Source organism: Oculina patagonica, chromosome 3 (assembly GCF_052425735.1).
Source record: "Oculina patagonica isolate OP01 chromosome 3, crgOcupat, whole genome shotgun sequence".
Classification (NCBI taxonomy): Eukaryota; Metazoa; Cnidaria; class Anthozoa; order Scleractinia; family Oculinidae; genus Oculina; species Oculina patagonica.
In genome coordinates, this window is record NC_135760.1 from 11,685,655 (window position 1) to 11,711,404 (window position 25,750).

The 25,750-nt window shown below is 39.3% G+C and overlaps 1 protein-coding gene across 1 annotated transcript; it reads left to right on the forward strand.

Moving 5' to 3' along the window:
- The first annotated feature begins 163 nt into the window (after positions 1 to 163).
- On the forward strand, positions 164 to 20,499 carry LOC144646571 (transmembrane protein 214-B-like). The gene is made up of 21 exons (XM_078506204.1): positions 164 to 1,491; positions 1,646 to 2,624; positions 3,413 to 3,675; positions 5,242 to 5,307; positions 7,886 to 7,973; positions 8,443 to 8,574; positions 8,881 to 8,963; positions 9,685 to 9,790; positions 10,678 to 10,759; positions 11,524 to 11,631; positions 12,030 to 12,069; positions 12,287 to 12,388; positions 12,864 to 12,955; positions 13,202 to 13,247; positions 14,245 to 14,325; positions 14,885 to 14,917; positions 16,773 to 16,899; positions 17,127 to 17,223; positions 17,928 to 18,096; positions 18,569 to 18,930; positions 20,221 to 20,499. Exons 2-21 carry the CDS (start codon positions 2,510 to 2,512, stop codon positions 20,288 to 20,290), a joined length of 2,262 nt encoding a protein of 753 aa, XP_078362330.1. The 5' UTR covers positions 164 to 1,491; positions 1,646 to 2,509; the 3' UTR covers positions 20,291 to 20,499.
- The last annotated feature ends 5,251 nt before the right edge of the window (positions 20,500 to 25,750 follow it).

Genomic DNA, 25,750 nt, shown 5'->3' on the forward strand with positions numbered 1-25,750 from the left:
CATGTTTTATTTGATTCGTACCGTTTAGCTTTGAAGATAATTTTACCTTCTCAATCGCTAGCTCGAAAACTTCTAATGATTCTCAAATAATGTCAGTACAGAGCAGCAAAGCAAAAATTGTGTTTGAATAAATATTAACATATTCACTGCCAGCCGATCACTTTTCAGTTGGTCTATTTTCAAACTCTCTTTTACATAAATTTTCTCAGGACTATCCGAGATATCCATTTTTTAAGTGCTGAATTCTCGTTAGCGCTTTTACTGATATACTTCTCGCACATCACGCGGTCTTGGAAGAAGTCGGCCGTGAGGCGATCAAGTAGTTGATTCTCACTATATCTGTCTCTTTTAAAGAGAATCAAAGATATCATCCACTGAAGTGTTTTCTGAATCGTGCTCTGAACTAGCTTGAACTGTATCAATGACAAAAGAATCCACTGAAACTGCGCATTCTGATTGTTGCGGGACGCGAATGAGAGGCGGCTGTATTCGCAGGCTAATTGTTAAGGAAAACCATGTTTCTATAACTTTTTTATCAGCGAGACAGAAGCACTTATAGCTCTGTACTATTTCCTAAAGAAAAAGGAAACAGTTTGACCATATTTTTGAAAACACCGGCGAGAGTCTGTGAATTCAAAATTCCAGTAAGGTTATTGTTTAATGGCGGACGGCATATTTCTTTCTCCAAAACTTTTTTAGACCATGCATGTTTCTGTTCGAACTCAACAGAAACGACAAAAATTGTGCGCTTGCTATCTTTTAAACAGAAACGTTTATGAGACTGGGTGAGATTAAAACAAGGGAAAACCTAAACTATCAGTAAAAGGAACAATCTAACAAAATAAGTGTTTGCCGAGAGAAATTGTACAGCCGGGTTCTTGTATAGGTTGGGTAGTTTTTCTAACAAACACGCAGTCGAGAATGTTTATATCACTTTCCATTTCGATGTCTTCATAAACAAGCCTTTTAAAAGACACTTCCTACAATTTATTAAGTTCTTTTTGTTTTATTTTGTTTGTATAATTTCTTAGCCGTGATTTTCTTACAGGCGCCAGTTGAATTAAAAACACGCCCATTGCAACACGTCGATTTTCTCTAATATAAATAAACACCATTTGTGATGTTTGGAAATGCTCATTTTTCTTTGACAGTAGTGAATACGAAAGGTTTCAACATGCGCCATTTCAACGTTTTCGTAAATTCACTTTTATGTCCACAATTCAATTAAAATATTTATTTCTTGTTAACGTTAGTTGAAATGTGTCAGTCTTAAAGGAAGCATTTCCAACCTATTTCCGACACATTTACTACCCACTCAGAAGCCCAAATATGAGTCAACGACAGTTGTTTGAAATACAATTATCCAGTTGTACAAAAATTGAAAATACCGTATTTAGTTGGGTTTAAAAAAAAAATTCTAGTAGCTGTGGTACTCCGCACAAAATGAGTTAAGAAATCTATTACCATTGTACAACTGTAAGACATAATACCGTAGTTCCCCTGGGATGTAGGGGGGGTGGGGGAGGGGCGGGAGGGCAGAGGGGCGAGACGGGAGTGGAGGGCCAGCACCCATGCGTACGAGAGGGGGGCAACCGGATGGAGGATGAAGGCAAACGGGGGCAAACCGAAATTCTACGGTATCAAGTTCCTGCAAAAGTAGTCTTTGAAACCATTTTTTCACACTCGAGGTAAATCACACCTGACTACCATCTTCACGAGTCTTGTGTCAAATTTAAACTCTGGTGATTGTAAGTTTTATAACCTGAGATAACGAACTCAGATTCATTTGTTGTACTCTGTTTCAGCTCTCAAATGTATAAATATGAAATCAGTGAGGCAATAACCGATTTGAAGACCTGATTCTTGAAACATCATTTGAATCATTTTCCTAGTTGCCTTTATTGCGATTGATCCATATTTGATTTTATTGATTAAATACACCATATTCGATGGTATAGACGGTATAAATACCCGCGGATATTTTGCGAGTTGCGTAGTGTTTTGCGTCTACAGTATAAAGACGGGCACAACTCACAAGACGCGTTACGCGACTACACGAGCTTCATTTCAGTATCCGTATTTCAAGACGCATTTCGAAAAGTAGCTCGTCTAGACGGGTAATTCGTCTTGTGCCCGTCTTACACTAGAGACGCATAACCAGACGAGCAACAAATTTTTGCCGAAGCTCGTCTAGCCCGGGTAACACGTCTCTAGTATAAAACGGCCAATGTGTGTGTAGAGCTGAATATTGATTTCTATGTAGTGCTATTGCTACTCACTGTGAACTCAGTACAGTATAAAGTAACTGATTTCAGGTCACTATAAGTTGTATTTTAACTTCTTATCTGATCTCAACATCAATACTAAAACACGTTTTTGGAGACGTTTGAGGCGCAAAATCGCAAGAACAAATAGCGAGAAGTTTGGCGGGAAATTCAAGTTCTTGTTCATCGAGTCACGTGGCAATGACTTCCCATGATTCCGCTGCGAACTATTGTTCAAATCCAAAATGGCGTCCAACGGGAAGTGGGAAGTAGTTGGTAAAGGAGGAAAGAAAAGGGCTTCTAATGAAGGGAAGAAGAACAAAGTCAAGGCGTCTGATATGCCTAAAGCAGACATAGTTAGTAAGTGAAAAATTTCTGTTTCTTCCAAGGGTTTTAGTTAACAGAAACAACTTTGCGTGCCCTTTCGCCACGTATACACGAAAAAAAATTTTTAACGTTAACGACCAAATTTTAACGGTAATGGGACAAGTTACCGTTTTGTTAAGTGCATTTTCTACTTAATTGAGTGTAGCATGTGTTTTAAGTCTTAATCACTGATCTATTTCTACCGTTTGGTAATAAATAACAAATTTACCACGTATTTCGTGACTAATTGATGTCTGTTTGATTGATTGTCGCTTTGTGAAAGCTTTTAAAGTTATATTCAGTTATCAAGAAGCCAATTAACGCACAAGCCATATTTTATGCGTTCGTTCGGCCTTTTCGATAAACTTACTTTTGGTATACAATGAGAGAATTGGAGCAAAAGCATCGATGACCTTTGACTTTTCTTGTTTGCACAATCATGTGATTAGCTTCCCTCTGCAGTTCCTAGACGGTGTGTGTGTGTGTGTGGGGGGGGGGGGGGGAGGGAGGTGACACTCATATAAAAGATACAATTTACACTACAGGGATGCTCATTATCTTACTGGGGTGTAAATTGTGGATCTTTATCTGGAGTAAAGATTTTAGACAGTTCAGAAAGTCAGTGTTTGGGTAAATTTACCAAGGTTTCACTTAAACTCTTAAAACATTTTATGTCTTATTTCCATGGGCTTGTGAAGTTGGTTCTTGGTGGTGTTCTAGTTTAGCACAGCTCAGTGCATATTGCCTTTGGCTTAAGTAACATTTTAACTGTGTTGTTCCAGATCCTTTGGGAGAATCAAAAACAATTTACCAAGCATTGAAACACCCTAAAGTACCAGTTACTGATGTTGGTAATGGACATGTGAAACATACAACAGATGTCGCCGAGGAGTTGCCGGCAGTGTTACTGCAGACAGAAAGAGTTCCTGAACAGGCTCCTGAAGTAAAGAAACTTACTGCTGGCATCATTGGTGGCAAGAAAAAAGCAGCATCGGCAAAACCTCAGAAGACAGATGAAGACCTACTCCAAGAGGCACTATCAAAGGTGCGTAAAATCTAGGGGGGGGGGAGGGGGGCTGCTGCTGGGACTCTAAAACCCTTACCCTGTACCAGACCATGTTTAGCTCATTTTGCAGCCATATACTAGACAATACACCAAAAATCCCTACCCTATCCCAGACTTGTGTTTTCTTAGAACTGCATCACTTTTATTGTTTTTAATGGAAACCCATCTGTCCACAATGTTGCTGTGATAACTCTATTTACGTTTAGGAAAGCCTCTTTCTCTTCTGAGTTTCTGTTCCTATTTTGGACTTAATTTTTCTTACCACTGATCATTTTCATGGCAAATGATACCCTATTCTATACCAAAACTATCTGATTTCTATACCCTTTCCCAGACTAAACTGCTTGAAAACCATACCCTTCACAGCGTGGCACATTAATGTACAGCTCAAATATGGGATCCCCCCCCCCCCCCCGGACATAAAATGCTCCTCAAAATACCTGTGTGTAAAATCCTGGTTTATTTGAACATAAACAGCTTCATAAGGGGTTTTAGATGGCTTAAACGAAGGGGTAATTAAAAAAGTCATTGTATAGCCTGTATAGGCATAAGCCTGTATAGGACCTCCAGATTACAATATATTTACCTTAAATTAAACTCATGTTTATGAAATTGATGATAAGAATGAGGCAATATCTAAGGGCCTGTTTATATGATTTCGGAATGACTTTTATTCCGGAACGAGTTCATTCCATCCCCATACATTTCTCTGTATCTGTTTACATGATACCGGGACAAAAGTAAAGTCATTCCGGAATGAGTTCATTCCGGTTTTCATTCCGGAATGAAATTATCGTTCTGGAATGGGGGAGCAGGGATGGCGCAGTGGTGAGAGCGCTCGCCTCCCACCAATGTGGCCCGGGTTCGATTCCCGGACCCGGCGTCATATGTGGGTTGAGTTTGTTGTTGGTTCTCGTCCTTGCTCCGAGGGTTTTTCTCCGGGTTCTCCGGTTTTCCTCCCTCCACAAAAATCAACACCTCTAAATTCCAATTCGATCGGGAATCCGAGGGCCACAGGTTTGTCAGTCAAAAGACTGTTATGTGCAACCCTCGTAAAACAAAGTTGATTTATTGATTTTATTTTATTTTATGACATTTCATTCTGGTATCATCATGTAAACACAGAACGAATTTCGTTCCGAGATGAATCCCATCTCATGAAACCGCATACGGAGGCCACAGTTTGAATTTAGAGCGAAAAAACTTAATAGCATTTACTGTTTTGCCCAAAGTAGTAGCTCTATGGTCAAATTGCTCGTTAAATTTGCAGATAGGGCCATTAATGAGCACAAATTAAACATGTTTGCGCTAAACATGCGCCATCTTGTTTTGATCTCGCGCAAAAACCGCGCACATGAAAATGCCTTTGGTTACAGTGGTCGACTCTGTCATGTGAATGCAGAACGAACTTCATTCCGGAACGAGTTTCGTTCCGGAATGAAAGTCATTCTGGAATCATGTAAACAGGCCCTTAGTGTCATCAACTTGAACAGTGTTTTATTTGCATAACCAATGTTTTAAATTATTTTCCTACTTTTATTTAAGCTTGACCTTGATGAGCTGACAGCAATGCTAACAAACCTGGAATCATCCTTTCCTAGCAACCCATCTGTAAGTTTGCCTTTTATACAGTGTAGCCTCTACAATGTAGATACAGTAAAAACCTGCGAGAAAGAACAGGGATCCATATTCGTTTTTTCTCCAAGTCGTCAGCTGCGCTGGGCAAGTATGCAAGATGACATACTTGCCCTGGCAAAATTTTACTTGCCCGTTCAAAAGTGAAGAATGGTGACCGTACAACAAGTAAATGAAAAGTTGACTTTTTTGTTATTATCACATGTATGTAACACTGTGTATACATGAAATCTACAAGACAACGAATCTGTTATAATAAAGTTTGATTCACAAGTATTTGTTAATGAGACTCTTTACTTGTCTACCTTGGCTGCCGGCTTACAAATTTCACAAAACATCACGCCCCCAAGCGGCTTGTGATGTTGACGGAAGCATATGATGGGGGCACAAATGAAAGCCAGGGCCTCGTCGACTGCCACAACGGAAGAAAATAACGCTTTCAAATGCTCTTCTTATTCATATTTGGTTTGTTTTTCTGAAGTGTTAACATTTGCCTTTTCTTCTTTGCTGGCGGTGTCACACCAAGATATCGGCAAATTTTGATCACAACATCAGCTGATGCGATCGCCTCGTGTTTTCGCGGATGCAGCTGCAGTACAAAATATCAGCGGTTGACAGCTTGAAATTTGAGCCTGCAATGATTTCATTGATGGAAAATACCGCATCAGCCAAGATGGCGGCCAAAATTATGATTTTATCGCAACAGAAAGTTGCAAATTATTTTCTGTTTTTGAAAAGTTATGAATGGATGACAAGTGGTCAGAACGCAAGTAACTCATAAGAAAACTTAATATATTTTTTTTTTCATTAAGTCATTTCATCCAGCGGACGAGTTTATGTAATCTTTTGGTCGTCCATACGATTTTTTAGTCGTCTCGGACGACCGGATGACTGTGAATATGGATCCCTGAAAGAATCTAACATTTAAGAACCTTCATGATAAGTGGTGACTTGGATTAAAGTGAAAATAAGTGGAGAAGTGGTAGCAAGTCAAATACAGTCAACTCTCGTTATATATCGGACACGCTCAGGGCGTCGTTTAGTGTCCGTTATAGCGAGAGTCCGTATTAGCGGGAGTCCTTTCCAGTCAAACCTCTTTTGCCGGGGATCTAGATTTTGTCTGTAATAGCGAGTGTCCGCAAAAGCGGGTGTCTGCAAGGCGAGAGTTGACTGTACTCGGAAAAAAGATTTTCTGAGTTCCCCAACGGGAGTCAAACCCATGACCTTCCAGAATACCGGTTGGACGCTCTAACCACTGAGCTATGTGGGACTCATGGTGAGCGAGGTCATATACAGTGGAACCCAGATATAACGATATGCCAAGGGGGCAGTAAAATTATATCGTTATATCGAGGAACCGTTATATCGGGGTTCCGTCCCATACATTTTACTATTGCCGGGACATAACATGTTCATCGTTATATCGGGAATATCGTTATATCGAAGATCGTTATATCGGGGTTCCACTGTACTGGGTTCTTATGTGAACCACTTATCATGTATTCACATTTATCATTTGGACATATTTGAGCCTTGCAGTTAGCAGGACATGTGTCACACATAAGAAACCAGTATATGACCTCGCTCACCATGAGTCCCCCATAGCTCAGTGGTTAGAGCGTCCAACCGGTATTCTGGAAGGTCATGGGTTCGACTCCCATTGGAGAACTCGGAAAATCTTTTTTCCGAGTATTTGACTTGCGACCACTTCTCCACTTATTTTCAATTTAAGAACCTGTTAGGCTAAAATTTGCAAATGAGACACTATTTTTATAAGAACCTATTTAGCCTAAAATTTGGAAACAGGTTCTTAATTTCTTAAGTTGATTAAAAATGTTTGCTTTTGGGAAAATATTGATATGATTATTGCTTCATTTTACACTATGTGGTATGCAAATTTTATACAAGAAAAAGGCCTAATACCTCTAAAATCTCTATAACAACAGTGAATTTTTCTTCAGAAATTAACCTATTAAGAACCTAATTAGCCTAAATTTGTGTTAATAACCCTTTATGTAAGAACCTGTTTAGGCTAACCTGAAAAACAATAGGTTCTTACTCGCAGGTTTTTACTGTACCACACATATAATTTACGTTCTTTGCTTTCTTTAATGCAAAATGAGTTACCTACAGTGTATCTAAGTAGACCCATTCCATTCAAGTTCACTTCAACTGGTCCAAAAAGTCACATCTGTCAGTTGTGATTAGTAAATTTTGATCCATTTTGTTTGTTTAAGTTTTTTAAGGGTTCCTGGCTATCACCATTCATATTATTATGATTAATTATGATTGACCTTCAGAGTTCACATATTGGATTGGCAATATAAGAGAAACTGTATGAGTTAGCAACCAAAATCAGCACTTGGTAGTTCATTTTCACAAGGTTTTAGTAACACAGGGCTTGACTACAAATGAAATGATGGTATCTTTTGTTTTGGGATTTACATGTACAGCAAGAAGCAAAAAGCTTTTTTGGAAAGTTGCAGTGTATGGTATTATTTTGTTTAATGTTCACACAAATCTTTATATGTTTGTTTGTTTTGTTACATTGTAGATTTGGTTGACTGATATTGGTGCACACCTTCAGCTCAAGCTTAAAGGTGTTCCACAAAAAGACCCAGTGTTTGAGGGTAAACCTGCAGGTTTGTACATAGTTGAATGTGGAGCTTGAATTTTACTTACAGGGCTAGCATGAAGGGTTGGGGATTTCTCCTGGCTACTGTGTGTTGTAAGTAATGTTAACCGTTTTAGATGATGCTAATGAACAGTTAATATATGTCAACTGGTTACTTTTCTTAAGATTTGATGATAAAAATCAGGTCTCGGGGTAGACTGTTATGCAGGCATATTTTAGTGAGGGAATTTGATCATATTTTGATGCCCTCATCCAACATGGTGGCGAATCTACTCGATTGTGAGCTAATACTATCGCCCGTCCACAGAAAATACCTGCACTACAGGCTAGTCTTGGGTTCAACTAGTTATTTAGACACTCAGTGATCTCTTACATTGAAAAGTATGTGAAACTGCCATGCGGAAAAAAACTTTCTTCATTTTTATTATTGTAGAGAAGTTCAACTGTATTCTTGTTCTTCTTATTCTTCTCTACAGATTACCCCATGTGCATGATGCCTGCTCCATTGAAGACATTTTTCCTCAACCTGTTGAAGAAATGCACAGAACCAACACTGAAACTTGTCTATCAGCGTTCAGTTGAAAACATGGTGCAGGAATTAAGCAAAGGTATTGCTGTATGTTGGAGGCTTGTGCATGTAAAGATACTTTCAAATGTTTGCACTTGTCTTGCCTGTGATCTAGAAAATTAATATAGATCCGTTCAAAAACTGGAAGAGTAACTATATGTATGTTTAAAGTAAGGTAAAGCTAAATTCTGCACTAGGGCCAAAGTGGCCTGTGTGACTGTGCTTTTCCCAGTTTCCGTTGGATAAAGTGACGAGCTTTAGTGCTGCTCAAATGGGATGCACTGTGAGAGTTAAATGTTTACCCCACTGTTTAGTGTAGTTACTTTCTTTGTAACCTATCTTGTAGGTTCTTCTGCTTATGGTGACCAGATCATGGTTCAATTTATTGTTCAGCGTCAGCCACAAATCACTTTGGAAAACTTAAAGGAGGTGATATGCAATGTATATTGGTTAAGAATTCATCAAACTCTCAACAGTTTATAGAATATAAAAATACACACAGGACTTGAACAAAACTTGAATACCCGTTTGCCCTCTGGACAAGTACCCCTCAAATTTAGCTTGCTCAGGGCAGTTGTATGCTTGTCTTAATTTACTTTTCAGTATGATTTAGTTGGCAGACAAGTTGCCCATTCTGGGCAATTAAAATGAGAAATCACTTGCCTTGCACAATAATCTATTCGTGCAGTTCCAGAAGATATCCATACCCATCCCATGGAAGGTCACTGGAAATTCTGAGGGGGTGGGGGGTTTCAAAAGCTCTAAATTTTTAAAGGAAAGTTTGGAGCGTAACTGGAATTTCCAGAGGGGTGGGAGGATTCAAACCAAACAACCTTCCATGGGAGGGGTATGGATACTTTCTGTAACATCACAATTTGTCCCGGACGACCAGACAACACTTTATTTAGGCCTATCATACATGTAATAATTTACTCTATGTTGCGAAAGGATAATGAAGTGTGGAGTGTTCTTCCAAAGTGTCAGTGAAATCATTTTTGAGACAGTTCAGCACTACAAACTCAGTTTAATTCTGCAAAAATGTATTTGTAGATGCTTACACACATACACTGCTTGGTAAGGATAAATGTATGACAAAATTGATTGAAATAATAACATGCTCACAACCATGTTGATAAATTGTTATGCGCAGGTGCAGGAGATGCTTGTTGCACGAAAGACTCGCACTCGTGAAGCGCTAGCATTGATGTGGTGTGCAGGACAGTTGCCAGAAAAGGATCTTGCTCAGGGTTTAACAGGTAACTTATAATCAAGACATTTCACAGCTTGCAATGCCTTAACAGGGCTTTGTCACAGATATTTGAACAGCAAAAATTTATATAATTTGTGTTGTAGGAAACCTAAAAATAATGGTCCATTTTTATTACAAATTGCTATAACATTAGAGCACTGAAATAATTATAATATTGTTAACAAGCATCTTTGGCTGCCAGTGGTTTGGATGGAAATGGATTGCAACATGGAAATTACAGCACATCTTTAAAAAATCAATATTTAAAGCCATAGCTTGATTTCTATCTGCAAATTAAGGTTATATCCCGGGGGGGGGGGGGGGGGACTCGCATATGAAAGTGACGGGGATGCTCGTCGTCTTGCTTAGGGGTGTAAATTTCGGATTTTGGTCTCGCTTAGGGTGTCCCGGGCAAAACGCCAATATATTTAGCCATAATGGTCTCGTTAAGGGTTACACACGAAGAAATATACAAATTTAAATTCTATTCGTAGTTTTTTGGTATCTTTTAGGAGTCAAGAAAAGCTTGAGCCACACCCAAATTGGTCTCTTTTAGGGGTTCTTTTCAAAATTTCCGACGAGCATCCCCGTTCGTTTTATAAAGGAGAACCCCCCCCCCCCCGGGGGTTATATCTTCCTTTAGATGTTCAAAGGTAATGTTTTTCATGGGTTAAGTTGCCTATCACTAACTTCAGAACAGTTTAGACCAAAAATCTGTGAAATCCCCGTGACGTAGCTCCTTTAACTACCTTCAATGGCACAACAACAGTGCATTCAAAATAGGCTATGAATGTTTATGGATTAGCAAAATTAGTTTGTACACTTGAGGTAAATTTAACAAATTGCTAAATGATTTTCCAAGAAATAATTTCCTATTGATGTGTTGAATTACAGTGTGGATGGAAGTTATGCTGCCTCAGTTAAGTGTAAAACAACTGACAAAGTATTCCATTTCTTACCTTGAAAATCTCCTCAGGTAATTATTATTGTTATAATATAAGCATATATTAAGTACATTAATGATGCACTTATTCTGGATCTGAAGTTTTGATGGTGATGCATGGGGCTTGTGCAAGGGCTCTCTTAGCAGCTGGTCTGCTCCTCGCTGCCCAACAGCAGGGATGGTTCTTTTAGCTTCTTCCTAGATCTTTGCAACCAAGTCACCTTGGTTCTGTCTCTGCTAGCCTGCCTTCCTTGAGACATCTATCTAACTTAATTAACTCTCAGCAGACAGCAGGCAGTCTGCAGTAGGAATGCAATTTTTACGACTGACTTAGTTAACCTGTACACTTAAAAAATTTAAAACATTTAGGTCCTGTAACCTGTCCATTTGAATCTAGCCTGCCTTCCTTGAGGCATCTATCTCACTTAATTAACTCTCAGCAGACAGCAGGTAGTCTGCAGTGGTAACATCATTTTTACGACTGACTAAGTCAAGCTATACACTCTGAAAATTTAAAACATTTAGGTCCTGTAACCTGTCCATTTGAATTTGGCAAGAATAGGAAAGTTAGGAACAACTGGGTACTATCGGTTATAAAACTACACTGCAAAACAGTGAGTTAATTGGCCTGCTCAACATGGCAAAATTTTGATTGGAATTGGGGATTGACAATTTCTATTTCCCACTAATTTGTTCATTGTGTATCGATATCCTGACGTCTGGGAGAAAAATTAAACTGTTTTGCAGCGTTATATTTCTTGCCAACAAAAACAAATTGTTTTGTTTGTTTTTCTCAGCACATGCAAGCCTGTGAGTAACCAAGGGGCACTTGTTGAATCCAAGGAGTTCTTTGCTGTAATGGAGGTGGCATTTTCTCCATCATCTCCCCTCGCTGGCAACCCAAGGTAACAACTAATCAGTGTTCCAAATTAAAAGAAAACAAGGCAGAGATTAATCGTCTTGATAAGCCAGCCACCTGACCTGCAGATTAAATAGTAAACTAAAGATGATTTGCTGAGGCTTGCATATATACTTTATATACATAGAATTATCAATACATGAATAATTCTTATGTGGTCAATGCAGTTCTAAGCAGGTAGCAGCAGTGAAAAATTGTAAGGGTCATTATACATGTATTATACATGTAATACCTGTACATTCTCTGCTTATACTTGTCCTTTTTTTATGAAAAGACTGGTAAAAGATAGATGGTTTGTGTTTTTTATTCGATTCTGGCAGGCCCTGTTGCAGGCTCTAGAGTCTTAGGATTTATGCAATGATTTTGTTTTGTTTCCTTGTGTAGCTTGCAAAGGAAGATGTTGTCACTTTATCCAAAAATAAAGGTACATCAATTTTATGGTAATATGTGTCACTACACTGAGAATGTTAAGTTGTTTGCTATGTAACAAAATCAAACAGACGTTAACGTCGAGGCATAGTGTGCCACGTTTTAAACCATTCCCATATTGCCATGTTCATTTTTTATTTCTAAGTTTTCCCCATTTTTGATCTGGGTGAGTGACAGGTTATCTGATCATTTTGTTTTTTATTTTATTTCAGAGACTGTCACTTGGCTCGGAGTCAAGACCTGTCAGCAGGCTGTATTTCCCTGCTCTCCTCGGCCGTCTGAACAGTGAGCTGCCATTGGAATACCAAACAGAGGTAAACCCATCCATTCTAGTGCGTGTCCTTCCACGTGCCACTAGTTTTTTTGTGTGTTTCTTTAGATTGTGAACGTGTGAATTGATCACAGACAACGTTTTAAGTTATTGTCTCGATTAACCTCGAGGTCTTTACATTCAATATTGAAGCTGCTGCGATTAAAAAGTTGTTCGCTTTCTAGTCTTTCTCATGTTGTTTACACCGATGTCCTGTTCCAAAGTTCTTGAGGACTTCATTGTCACTGTACATGGGGCATGCAAATAGTAAATCCTCGTGAAGTCACTGGAAGAGTCTCCGATTGGCATCATCCAATCAGAACATTGCACGAGCACCTGCGAATTTACCCAACATTTTGACAACTTGTGGGTTTATCTTCATAAGGACACGCTGTCTATCGCCAAAACTGCAGGCTCGAAGACAAGCTGATCCCTTGATTTTAAGTAATTTCAACATTCGTCATTATACTGTGTTGCAGGTTTTGAGCTGCCTCGTAATGTGCTTGCAAAAAGATGAAGATTGTTTTACAAAATGGGAAAGCAGCTATTTAGCGACCTTACAACAGTCGGGGTAAGTTCAAGCCATTTACTATAGAACATTGCGGTTATTTCGCCCCAATTAATCCTTAAATAATTTTGCACCGATTTTCTATATAATCTTGATTGTCGTTTAAATGTATGACAGACGTATTTCAACAAACATGTAATGGGAAAAGAATGAGGCGGAGCGTTCAACGTCCAAAACGAGTTTACTGCTTGATTATCCACTGCTCAATAGATCCTTGTTACTATCTCAGAGGGTTTTGTTTTATTTCAGATTGCTATTAAATCATTTTGTTAACACGTGGGATTCATTAAGTACGGTAAGTTGATCTCTGGGCTACCAAGGACTCGTCTTAAAAGCAGTTGTTCGCAAACAATTGCGTAAAACAAGACCAATTCTTGAACTCGGTTATCGTGAAATGTTATTTTTCTTCAGTGTCTAGAGAGCAGTTATTGCCTCTCTCTTCAGGACCGGCAAATAGTTGATGCTCGCCACTGACAAACTTCGATATTTGCATGCAGTTCAGAACTGTCAAAAAAAGCAAAATCTAAATAATTATTTTTGACTAATCACAACAAACGCGGACAAATCATTGAACCAATTGGAACTCGTTGTTTGTGTAAAACACGCGTCAAGAAGGTCGTGATTGGACTTTTTTTGCTCCTGCATAGTTGAAAAACAGCATGTGCATTACAGTGAAACCCCGCCTTACGGCCACCTCGTTAATACCGCCACCTCGTTATTACGGTCACTTCTTTTTGTCCCGGCGAAACGCCCATACATTTTCTTAAAATAAAACCCCGTTAATGCGGCCACATTCTGAAATCCCAACCTGTATAATCCTTTATAATTTTACCCCGTTAATACGGCCACTCGAACCACATACCCATTTTTCAATCCAGTTATGTTCATTTTTCTATCATATTGTATATGTGCTGATTGAATCTTCATTAGTTTTTAATTGCTGTAAATCTGCAGTCGGAATGTTTATTAAAGAACAGTTGTTTGTTGTTACGTCACTTGAAGTAGACCAGTCATGAAATTTGACCCTACCCCGTTAATACGGCCACCCCGTTAATGCGGCCAAATTTCCATGGCCCGTTGGTGGCCGTATTAACGGGGTTCCACTGTAGTTCAATTTGATTTTGCAATTGTTTACTTTCGACATACGTTGTAAACAACCCATACCGAACTGTAATAAAAGTTAAGTAATGATGGCGTTTCTTTATTTCTGGCCTTTTTTGTAACTAATTAACTCAGCCCTTTTGTTCGAGCAACCGTAAACTAACGCTTCGTCGTAACTGCTTTCTGTACAGGGTCTTAAGAGCAAGCTTTTTCACACTGTTGACGTTTTTCAAAGTAAAAACAACCCACTTATAGAAAACAACAAGACAAAGGTAGGTTCCTTTTATAATAAGTTTACGGCTTATAGTACGTTCAATGAAATAATCGCCTTTGTCACAACTGAATTTGTTAGAACAAGCCGCTGGCGGTCAGAATCCCGTGTTCAACAATCTACTTAGCCCGCGGTGTTTATCAGAGATGTTGCTAAGAAACGTGACGTATTCTCATGGTAACAAGCTTTCGTGAGACGTCTTGGCGTGTTCGTGTTCAGAAATTTGTCGGGTCCGTCGGGTACTTGACATCGTTCGTTTTCGTATTTTTGTTTTCTACGGAATAAAGCAAATCGGTTTTCGTTGCAGCCGTGTTGGGTCGTCAACTAGGGGGTGTTGTCCTGTAATGTCGTTGTGATACCCAGATCTATCCTGATGTACTTTTAATTCTCAAAACTTACATTCAAATAATGTATGGCGATCAGTAAGGAGAAATGATATTCAGTAAACGCTGCAGTGTACAGGAGACGTTATATTTTATTACCTGTTTGTGTTTGTAAAGAATGCACTAAATAATTGATAACTTATCTAAATGGAATATGTTCACTTCACCTCTCTACAGGCCGGGCTGGACAGTTGTGTGAAAGCTTGTCAGGTAAGCGAGATTCCAGAAGCTTATTCACTCACAAAAAAAACCGTCAAGCTAGTGTAAGAATCGTTGTATACCTAGCAATTTGCCTTAATGTGTAAGTTGTGTATTTAGGATCACTTTGGCAGGTTGTTTTATGTTAACGCCTTTTAATAATCATGCCATTTGTCACCCGTTTAATCAAGTACACGTCAATCATAGCGGTTTGACATTCTGTAGCGCTTTGTGATTGGTTAACGAACCAAAGTAGCGTCATGTTCACGTGATAATTTGCTAACTAATCCAATGCAGCAAACAGAGTTAGTTTTGTTGCTCTGGGTTTTCCCTGCGTCTTGCGCTTGTGCCAAGCTTCTTTGTCGAGACTGCTTGGCTAATTTGAAAACAAAAGGCGCGAGCGATATTTTATAACGTGACTGCTCTGTATAAGTTAAGCGGGAAATGGCTGAAGACAGCAAAACGGTAAGTTATTCTATTGTGTAACCTTACCTGAAATGCATGCAGCCTTTCAAAAATTCTCAACTCAATTTAATTCCGTCATTGTATTTTTTTCCTTTACGTCTTTGTTCTTGACGGATTTTCGCCGAAAAAAGTAACGCAAAAGATTTCTGTAGAGTATTCAGTGTAGTTCAGTTTATTATCACTGTCCACAGCGTTTTATACCAGAAGAAACATTGCAGCTCCCACATTCCATACTTTCGGAAAGCATTTATTGCGACCGATTTTACGTAATATGCAGTCCTATTTGTTGTGGCCTCAACTTTTATAAGCCTCAATTTAGAGTATATACAACGGTTACCGGAAAAAAAATTGCACCTTTGTACATTCGTCCCTTACGTATAGCATGATAATTTCTAGACAGATGTTTACTAAAATTTCTGCGCCTCACCCGATAGTGTTTCGTGTAGGTTTTCCCACCTGTTTAATTTTGTTAATAACGTTTCACTTGTAGCACATGAAAGACAATAGATTAGAATAACGAGAAAAAAGAAAGCAACCGGCCTCAAATTTATCCCAGCTTTTGTATGGATTTTCTTTTATTTTACTATTTTTCTTAACTCAAAACTTTACAGCGGGTAGCGTAAAATTTTCATCTTTAAGAATCACTAAGCTTTAACACTTAGCAGGCAAATTAAGTCTGGTTAACACCCTTTGCTGCACGCGGGAGCTAGCTTGTTCCAAATCATCAGTCCAGTTTAGCTTATAATGCAGACCTGTTTCCCTAAGACGTGCTGTAAACCAGCATAATATCGGGCCGTTATTGTTGAGTCTGATTGCCTTTTCTAGCTCGTGGGTGGCTCATTCATGTAATTAATAATTCATGATGTCACCTGTTCCTGAACTTTAATGTCTGACACGTACTTGGTCCCGAAATATGCAGTTATGTTTAAAGACCCTTTGCTGAGAGCTTGAATGTGGTCTACGTGTTTAGACATAACTGTTAACTATAGGGCTAATTTTTGCTTGATCATTTTCTCTGTAATTTTTATTGTAATTTTTCTTACCCTCCCCCCCCCCCCCTCCTCTCCTAATCATGGTCGCTTGGTCCCAAATCTTAGTGCAGTTATATTTTAAGGCCCGTTGAAAAATTACTGAATAAGGGAGACGGCGAGAAATCTCATTTGGTTTTAGCGACCTCACATTCAAAAGCGTGTAAACTATAGGTTTGTCTTAACATGTTATACGGTCCAAATTGCAAACCCTCCACCTAGAATCTTTCTGCAGACTGCAAACAGTCGATCTATTTTTCTCTGTTCGATCGTCGTGAAGCCAAACGACTTTACCGACTAAATTAAATTAGATGTAGAATCTAGAAAGTAAAGTTAACTCTCTAGGCGTCAACTGTGTTCCTTTGTATTTTCAGGCAGTAAAGGAGAAGAAAGCTTGCAGATCCTCCTCCTTCTTCTCCTTTGGAAAACTCCTCAAGCTAGTTTTGTTGTTGTTAGTAGCGGCGGTTGCTATTGATATTTACAAGCACAAAGGTTATAAAGGTAAGCCGTTTTATTATTTAGTGGCACCAATTAAAATATCAAGTGCTAAAGATTTGACACTGAAGTGAATAAAGGTACTTACGTAGTTATTGTGGTTCTTCGGTTCGTACCGTCGCTTGCATGCCCCCCCCCCCCCCCCTTGACGCTTTTGATTACGTCTTTGCTAGATGTCCCCCCTGTAGTATTTTTTTGGAATTTAAAACCTGTATTCTTTTTTCTTTTAAAAGATAGCAAAACAGCACAGATTGCAAAGGAATATGGAATAGAAAAGGCAGCAGTGTCAGGATATGGACAAGTAAAGGATGGATTTGGTGTTGCAAACAGGTAGCTGTACGCTTTAATTATTTTTTCACCAAATGGTGTTGCCAATTATTTGTCTTCAGTTTTCCCTACTTATAAACTTCTCCAGAAAGCTCATACCTCACCTATGCTACTGTTGAGTGTCATTTTTCGCTTCGCCGAGCATTTTACAGCTAGTTTAATCAAGTTAAGGTACTCTGAACGCATTTAAAAATAACTTTGTTTAACTGTGAATGTATTGTACAGTGCCGTTCTAATTGAGGGCACTAAACAATCAAATACCGGTATTCTAAATGGCACAGAAACTTGTTAAGAATCCCAACTGGTAGGCGCCTGACCAGATGGCTATTAACAAAGCCTGGAGGATTTGCATTCGAACACAAATCAGATCCATCCAGTGGCAGGTAGGAGGCCTTGGACCTCGGGATTACCAGAACAGCGCCCTGACCAGTCATACAGACAACGCCGCCTCCCAGTTCCCAAATATAATCGATATCTTAGCTCCTACAATTTCATTGTAGGAAAATAAAATTACCATCTTTATTATTTACTACACAATTTCGTTATATTTTTAAGCAAACAGGTCACAAGAACTCACATAGTGATCACTAAAGAGAACTTGCATTGATGTTCAAACAAATTCTCCCAACTAGTATTATAAGAAATATATGGAAACCGTTAAGGGGAATTTGCATGTTGACAACGGGGTTAAAAATGTTTCTTCACAGCTGGGTCCAAACGAACTATCCAACGTACTACAGCAAGTTTAGAGAACACGCCGATCCAGCAGCTGCGTTTGTCTGGGAAAAGCTCACCATTGTTGGAGCGTTCATAGCAGAAACAACCAAACCAGCCAGAGATTATCTTAACGTCAAAATACCACAGATTTTAGAAAAGGTGAGAACTTTCACTACACCACTGATTGTGTAGTCCTTTCTCCCTCTCGAGTTGCCTTGTGGCTTGGTACATACGTTATATTTTTTGTCTTGGAAATTTCAATAGCTAAAAAAACATTTGATATATACATCGGGAAAAATGAAGTAGCTTTTAATGCTCAGTGTACGGGTCATGGAATTTTAGAATTCCATGACTTTCCAGGCCTGGAAAGTCATGGAATATAAGTTTGGGTCATGGAAAGTCATGGAAAATGGTATTGATTGTACAAAATAAATTAGGCAGGTAATTTTTTGTGAGGAAAAGGGTAAAAACGTACCCGGAATCAAGATAAGAAAAGCTTCCAAAGCGAAACAAACTGTGTAACCTTCATTTTTGAAGCTATTAAGTTCACGAAGAGGGTAATCTTTCTAAGACTTAAGGAAATATTTTTAAACACCATCTTAATTCCAAAATCGTTGTATTTTCCTTGAAGATTGAAGCCGAAGGCCCAGTGTATCTTGGCATAGTTCGTGACTATCTAAAGCACGCGTGGAACACATGTTGGCCTGTGGTTCATAAATACCTGGTAATAATTTGGGATTTCCTGTCGGAACACGTCCCAGTCCTCCTCGCCAAGGCGCAGGAGCTTTTAACAAACCTTGCGTACAAGATTTACGAACTCGCCCCAGACTTCTTCTCGTCGGTGGCGTCCTGGTTTGCGAAGCTTGGTGAAAAGATTGTGGAGAAGCTGCCTGATGTGTTGGCTGTCATTCAAGAGTACGCTATCATAGCTGTCAATTTGGCTGTCAATCTTATTCACAGTGCAGTGGAGTGGGTTCAGAATATGGCTGGAAGGTACGTGGAATCCCTGTGGCTCGATTGATTTTACTGATTGTTTATATAGAGCTGTTTTCTTATTACAAGACTATCGTGAATTCAAAATCAAAGTAATTACATCTGGACAAGCAAAGCCAAATATTGCAATAAACCAATAGCAGCTAGCAGTAAAAACATGCTATTGGTGACAAACGAGTGTAGGTTGCGCCGATTCAAACACGACGCAATTACTTCTAAGACCTAAATTTATTTCCTACCCCATCTGAAAGGTCCCTAGTCAGCCACGCCTTTGTTTTTGTTTGTATACGAGAGTTTTGGTGGTAAATTTTACGCGGAGCGTGTCTTAACGAAAGAGATCACTGCTAAAGTATAAGGTAATTAAACAGACTTCTACTAACAACTTTGCGCAGTCTAATAAGATTTCGCTTCGCCATACAGTTTTCATAATTTCGATGGCATCGAAAATGGCGGAGGCTAACTAGGGTCCTTTAACTAAAGCATAAATTCGACAGTCCATTTTCCAGAAAATAAGAAGTGTAAGCAAAAATCGAAATCATTTTTCTTTGCAGTCATCAGTTTTCTCGTTCGCATTTCGCAGCCTGAAAAGCCAAGAAATGTCGAGCAACGCTAATGACTGAGGCCTCCATCATACAACAGCAGACTTTTGTTTTGAATTGTTGGCTATTTGTATGGGTAATCAAATGGTGACGAGTGAAATTAAGAAATAATTTCACGCGCGTTTTGTCAAACTTCTAATAATTTCCCGAGCCTTTAGGCGAGGGAAATTATAAGAAGTTTGACAAAATGCAAGTGAAAATTATTTCCTAATTTCACGAGTATACCATTTGATTACATTTTAATATCATAGGTGACAAATTACGCTTGCAATCGTAGGTTTTTGACTGGTATATTGCATCGCAAATTAACTCCGAGCTTTAAAAACTTAGTTGACCTAAGTCTTGAAGTCGTTTTGAAATATAAAATATCATCAAAAGTTTTATTGCATAGCCAAGGCTAGCTGGCTAAGATGAAATTCAAGCGAAAATGTACAAAGTTTAAGCTTTAAAACACCTTTTATCCCGGACGCCATCTTGCCGCTAACTACGTTGCCATGGCAATTTTATAATTTCACATGTGAAATTATAAATTAACGTTAAAATTTCGCGCCAAAATTAAGGAGTAATTTGTCACCTATGATATTAGTCCCTTGCACACACTTAACGTTACATAATTCTTTACATGACAGTCAAGGACGGTAATTATCTCATAATTTTCAGTAACAAATCACTTATTTCATTCTTTACTTAGTGCTGAAGTCCAAGATACAGTTCATCAAAAATCAACAGTGGCCGGATCATCAAAACCAGTTCCGCAATAAAACCAGGAACTCGCCGCCATCATGGAAAGACATGACGGCTTTTAATATTTCACCCCGCCGTCTTCTCTTGCTGACCACCCTTGCGTGAATTTTGCAGCCGTGAAATCCTTGGCCAGCTTTTGTTTATAGGTCAAAGGATTCATCATTCTATATGATTCATCTTACAAGATACTGAGTTCTCTATAATAAACTACACCCAATTTCTTGCATGTGTCTGTGGTGTCATTTTGTAACTGGGTAACTACAGTGAAGGTTGAAGGCGCGGTGGCCTAATGGTTAGCGCGCTCGGCTCCGAGTCGAACGGCCCGGGTTTGAGACCTGGCCGGGGCGCTGCGTTGTGTTCTTGGGCAAGACCCTTTACTCTCACAGTGCCTCTCTCTACCCAGGTGTATAAATGGGTACCGGCGAACTTACTGCTGGGGGGGGGGGGGGGGGTAACCCTGCGATGGACTAGCATCCCATCCAGGGGGGAGTAGCAATATTCCTAGTCCCGTAACAGAAACCGGGATAAGCTCCGGCTGCATGGGCCACTTAGGCTCGGATACAGACTTTACCTTACCTTTTTAACTACAGTAAAATCTCGAGTTTTTCGAACCTCCCGGTAACTCGAACCAGAGGTCGTTTGGCTTCCAGCAGTGGAACTCGAACCAGAAGTCGTTTGGCTTCCAGCAGTGGAACACTAATTTTCCCCTGATTTCTCGAAGAACTCGATTTTTCGAACCAATTTTCGTTTCCCCTGGAGTTTCAAATAATCGGGATCCCCCTGCAGACTGATCACGTGACGTGAGCCCTATAAGCGTTCACACAACAAAATGAGAATCGACGCGGCTGAAGTAATACCCCAAAAAGAGTCGGTGAAAATAAAATCACTAATAAAACACTAATTAAATGTCGTAAAACCACAGCAGACGTCTTGAACTCGTGAATTTCAATCTTGATATCTATTACAGGGTCGTAACCAGGTATATTTTATGTTTTTCATCGCGATCCCAAATTTTAGCTCTAAATTTTGATTTCGATCCCCAAAATGTGGCAACATTTGATCCCTGATTCCATTCTGATCCCACTGATGGCCGGATCCCAGACTTGTGACCCGGGATCCCGGGTCCAGATCCCGATCCCGAGGCTGTGATCTCTGATCCCATATACCTGGTTACGACCCTGCTATTAGCTCGATGTCGGCTACATCTTGCATTTTCTAATTAACAATTAGACTACGAGCCCGAGTTTTCTATGAGCAAATAGTCACGAGGCGCAGCCGAGTTGACTATCGCCAAGAAACGAGGGGTAGTCTAATTGTTTTAGTAGAAACTCTAAAGGATTTCAGTCCAAAACCTACAATATTTCACGAAGACAAAAATCAAGAAGATTTACCGCTCAAAGAGCTACGCGAGCGCGCGACGTTTTCTACGGCGAATAGAAATCAGTGGGAGAACCAATCAGATTCGCGGATTTCCAATAGAACACAGCCGAGTTTCTACTAACTCTAACTATTCGTCAGTTCCAGCTCAAATCAGCGTTGCCACAGGTCAGGAACTGATCATCAGGGAAAAATAAAACTCTTCAAGGTCAGAAAAAGTCAGGGAATTTTATTTTGAGTCAGAGAAAATTGACATTTTAGAGAAAAGTCAGGGAAAATTGGAACATTGCTGATTTCATACAATTGATGGCTGGAAGAAACATTTTAGGTCAATGTAATCTCGGCGTTATGTTTTTACTTGGAAGTGGGGGCTGGAGGCCGCTACTATATCTGACATCGATCAGTGACATTTTGAATTTATTTCGTCGGGAGAATTTTATTTTTATCAGGAAAAAGTCAGGGATTTTTGAAAGCTTATGTTTGTGGCTGACCAGTAAAATATTTGAGGATGTTAAACTGAGCGGAAGATTTTGAGAGTAGCCTATTATTTCTCTGTCACAGTATCTGTTGTTAGCGAAACTGACAATGAGAACCAACAGTCTGATAGATCTGTGAGTCGCATTGCATTGGAACTGAATGTATTCCCATTTACCATTTGTTGTTTGATTTGCATAATTTTCCGTGATAAAACGATAAAACCACTCGAAAGCGGTACGTTTAACTTTGCTCTTTGACACTGAGTTGAGTACTGCTCTTGAAGTGATGACGAAAGCTAATAAGAATGACCACTTAAGAACACCACTAAATATCGAGGACTTGGCGATGTGTGACGCTGTAGATAAATTAACAAAAAACACGAGGCGAAGCGTGCGCGACGGCCGCGTTGCGGAGGGATCGATCTCGCGAGGCAATACGGCTCCGTGCATAAGTACTGAGTTCTAGAAAACCATACAAACGGTTTTGCGATAAAACGCCAGAAAGAAGTATTGCAACAAGCGATCACACTGTAATCGCCGAGCTGCTTCTTGTGTTTTCCCGGCTTGTTTGCTGCTCTTGTATGAGTTGCCCATTCCCGGCCGGCTCGCCCAGTTATCTGACACAAGGAAAACAAGTACTTGCGATAATTCTCAGCGACTTGTAATTAAGTAAAGTTGATATAGATTTAGTTGATTTCAGAAATGTTTAGACAAAGATCCGAACAAAGATCGGTCAACTTCAATGTGTGAATAATTGACAGATGAGGAAATGACAGGTCACTACTAAAATTCTCCTCGATTCTCCCGCAGGATCGCGAGCGAGGGGAGAAAGACGCGCGTAAAGAATAAGCCACGCGCGCGATAGCTGTTACCAAGTAGCAGCACAGCAGAACTAACAACTTTTGAAACGAGTTACATCACGGATGTCCCATTTGGAAAAACTTTGGTTACAGTTCTAAAGCTTGTCGTTCGTAATCATTCTCAAACTTTGCGATTCTAACCTTTTTTAATCATAACGATTTGAGCCAATTCTGTACACGGAACTGAGCGACTAAATATATTGTAGCTTTAACCAGAAGGTTCTTGTGTACCAAAAGGAGTCCTTTTAAAACTCCGTTATTAATCGAGTGAGAGATAAAAGTAAAGTTGTTTAGAGGGTTGACAATTGGCCTGTGGCTTAGCTTATGGGTGGTTTAGGTTTTAAGGGTAAAACCTATTAATAAAATTAAAGTTGTAGCTTTAAATTTTTGGTTTTATTAACACCTAACCGAAGACTGGTTCTAATTCTCAGAAATAACGGACGTTTACGGTCAAGTGCGCTATTTCGGGTTCAACCAAAACTTCCGTGTTTAAAGATATAAGGGAAATTATGGATATGGCTGGAGTGCTTAGTAACAGATTAAGGAACTTAAAAAGACACTCACAGTTGAGGACTTGTTTATAAGAAAGCTGCGTCATAGGCGGTGCTTGTTGATAAATTTAGCCTGAAACTTCGTCATTCGTAATCCCATTCAATCGTGTTTTTTTTTCCTGGTTTATTATAACCTCTAATGTTTTTCTTCCTTATAGGACCACTTCAAAAATTTAAGAGCCTACGTATAAAAATCTACGAAAAGTGGTCCAGTTTTGTTCAAAGTGACTATGCCAGTGTACTGAAGCTATAAACAAGTGATATTTATGTGATGTCATCAGGACCTTTTTACCTCAACTTGAAAACGTCAGGCTAATTTTTTAAGTTCTGCCCTTGTGGCCTTGAAAACAGCTAAAAAAGTTACAACGGCTCCCATCTTCCTTTAACGAAATTTGCTTTAATTATATCTTCACCTTGATGTTTAGATGCATTTTGTGTACGAGCAAGAGCCTGACATTGCCAGTTATAGCACTTTTTACTAAAAAGCAGAAAAATCACCGCGCCGTGACAGCGTCCATTTAAGGTTATTACAATTTTGTACATTTCCGCAAAAAATGATATAGTACCGAGTAAGACAAAGGCGAAAGATAGCAGAAATTGTCAACTTCGCTTTTTTTTTAGTAAACCGCCATGCTGTAGCTATAGTCAACAAACAGTTTAAAACAATATTCAGTAACTGTGTGAGAGGGAAACTCAAGTGTAACGAGTATTCATTTGTTTTTATTTCAGTTGTTTATAACTTATTCGGTTGCGTAGGGTTCTGCAGTTAATTGACGTCATTTTACGGTAAACGCGTGGGGTGGAATCACTGATTCATCTATTTTTAAGGTGGTGCTTACTGTAAAGTGGGAAACTAGACAGGCTCGGTATCGGCTGGGACTTTTATTTCCTCGTTAGTTTTATTCGCTCTGGTAATTTAAGTGGACATCTTGCGCACGCAAAAACAGCGGAAGTCAATACAAAATATCAGTGACTTTCACGGACAATATTGTATTCAATCTTCCCGTTCCCAGATTTCTTTATTGGAAAAATGAAATGCATGAAAGACATGTTTAATGGTGGTTAAAACACTCCGAAACACTTAGTTGTTGACAAGATCTTGCTGAGACTGGAGGAAAAGTTTGTTTTTTACACGGAATTTAGAGTCTGCAAATTCGCCAGGAACACGTTTAGCGCAGATTTCGTTGCCCGAACTGCAACAATTTTATTTGTCAGGTGATTGGTGTCATTGGTATTACGTAAATTTCTCCAGTCATTAAACATCAACCATGTTTGGTATAATTTTGAAGCTGGCATAAATTAAATGCTGTTCATGCAGGTAATCTATTCAAAGATGACATGGCAAATATTAAATAAACAAAAATTTCACAATCATACCGCAGTTCTGTTGAAATGGAAAGTAAAATTGCTCCACCGTCAAATTGCAGTAGTGCTGTTCTGAGCTAATTAAAATCTATCAGACACCGGTGTATTAAATAATTGAAAGGCAAAGCAGCCAAAAATGTTTTAATAAGATTACGAGTTGTTCAGTTTGGGCCCTCTTAAGAACTCTTCAGTCATAAAATGCTCGTACATAAAAAGATATCGTAGCTTGTTAGTAATCTGTAAAAAATCCTACTCAAACGACTTCACACGCAAATTTCAAAAGTAAAAAATCACAGCATTTTTTTTTCTTTTTCGCTCAGAATGATTCAGTTATTACTGAACTCTCATGGATAATCCGGCATAACTAAGGAAATGCAAATCGCATTTCGTCGTGTTTGTTCGGAGAGTCACGTTCACTTGGACTGTAGTCGGCGGGGAGGGTTTTAAAAAGTTCACAAGGCAGACAATAGTAGCTCATTTGTTTAAAAGCGTTGTTTACAAACTTTTTACCGGAAACTGCGTAAAATTACGAAGTGCCTTTATATTATCCTCGTTCAATACTTGACGCAAGAAACAGTGCTGTGATATGGCAAAATTCAGCGCAGCGCAGAGTACAGCAAATATTCCCTTCACATTTCTTTCATCAGAGTGAACGATAGCTTTAGTGTTGGCTCGGTTCTTACTCGTTGTACACTGGTTTGTGAGTTTTGTGCATGCATTCGAGACTTGGGCAGGAGCGGACAGTCTGTTTGAGGTGTCGGCGCCCACGAAAACTCCGCTGCTATCTCAAAATCATAATACTCGATCTTCAACAAGTCCGGCTGCATCAACCCTGGTTTCGTGAAGGC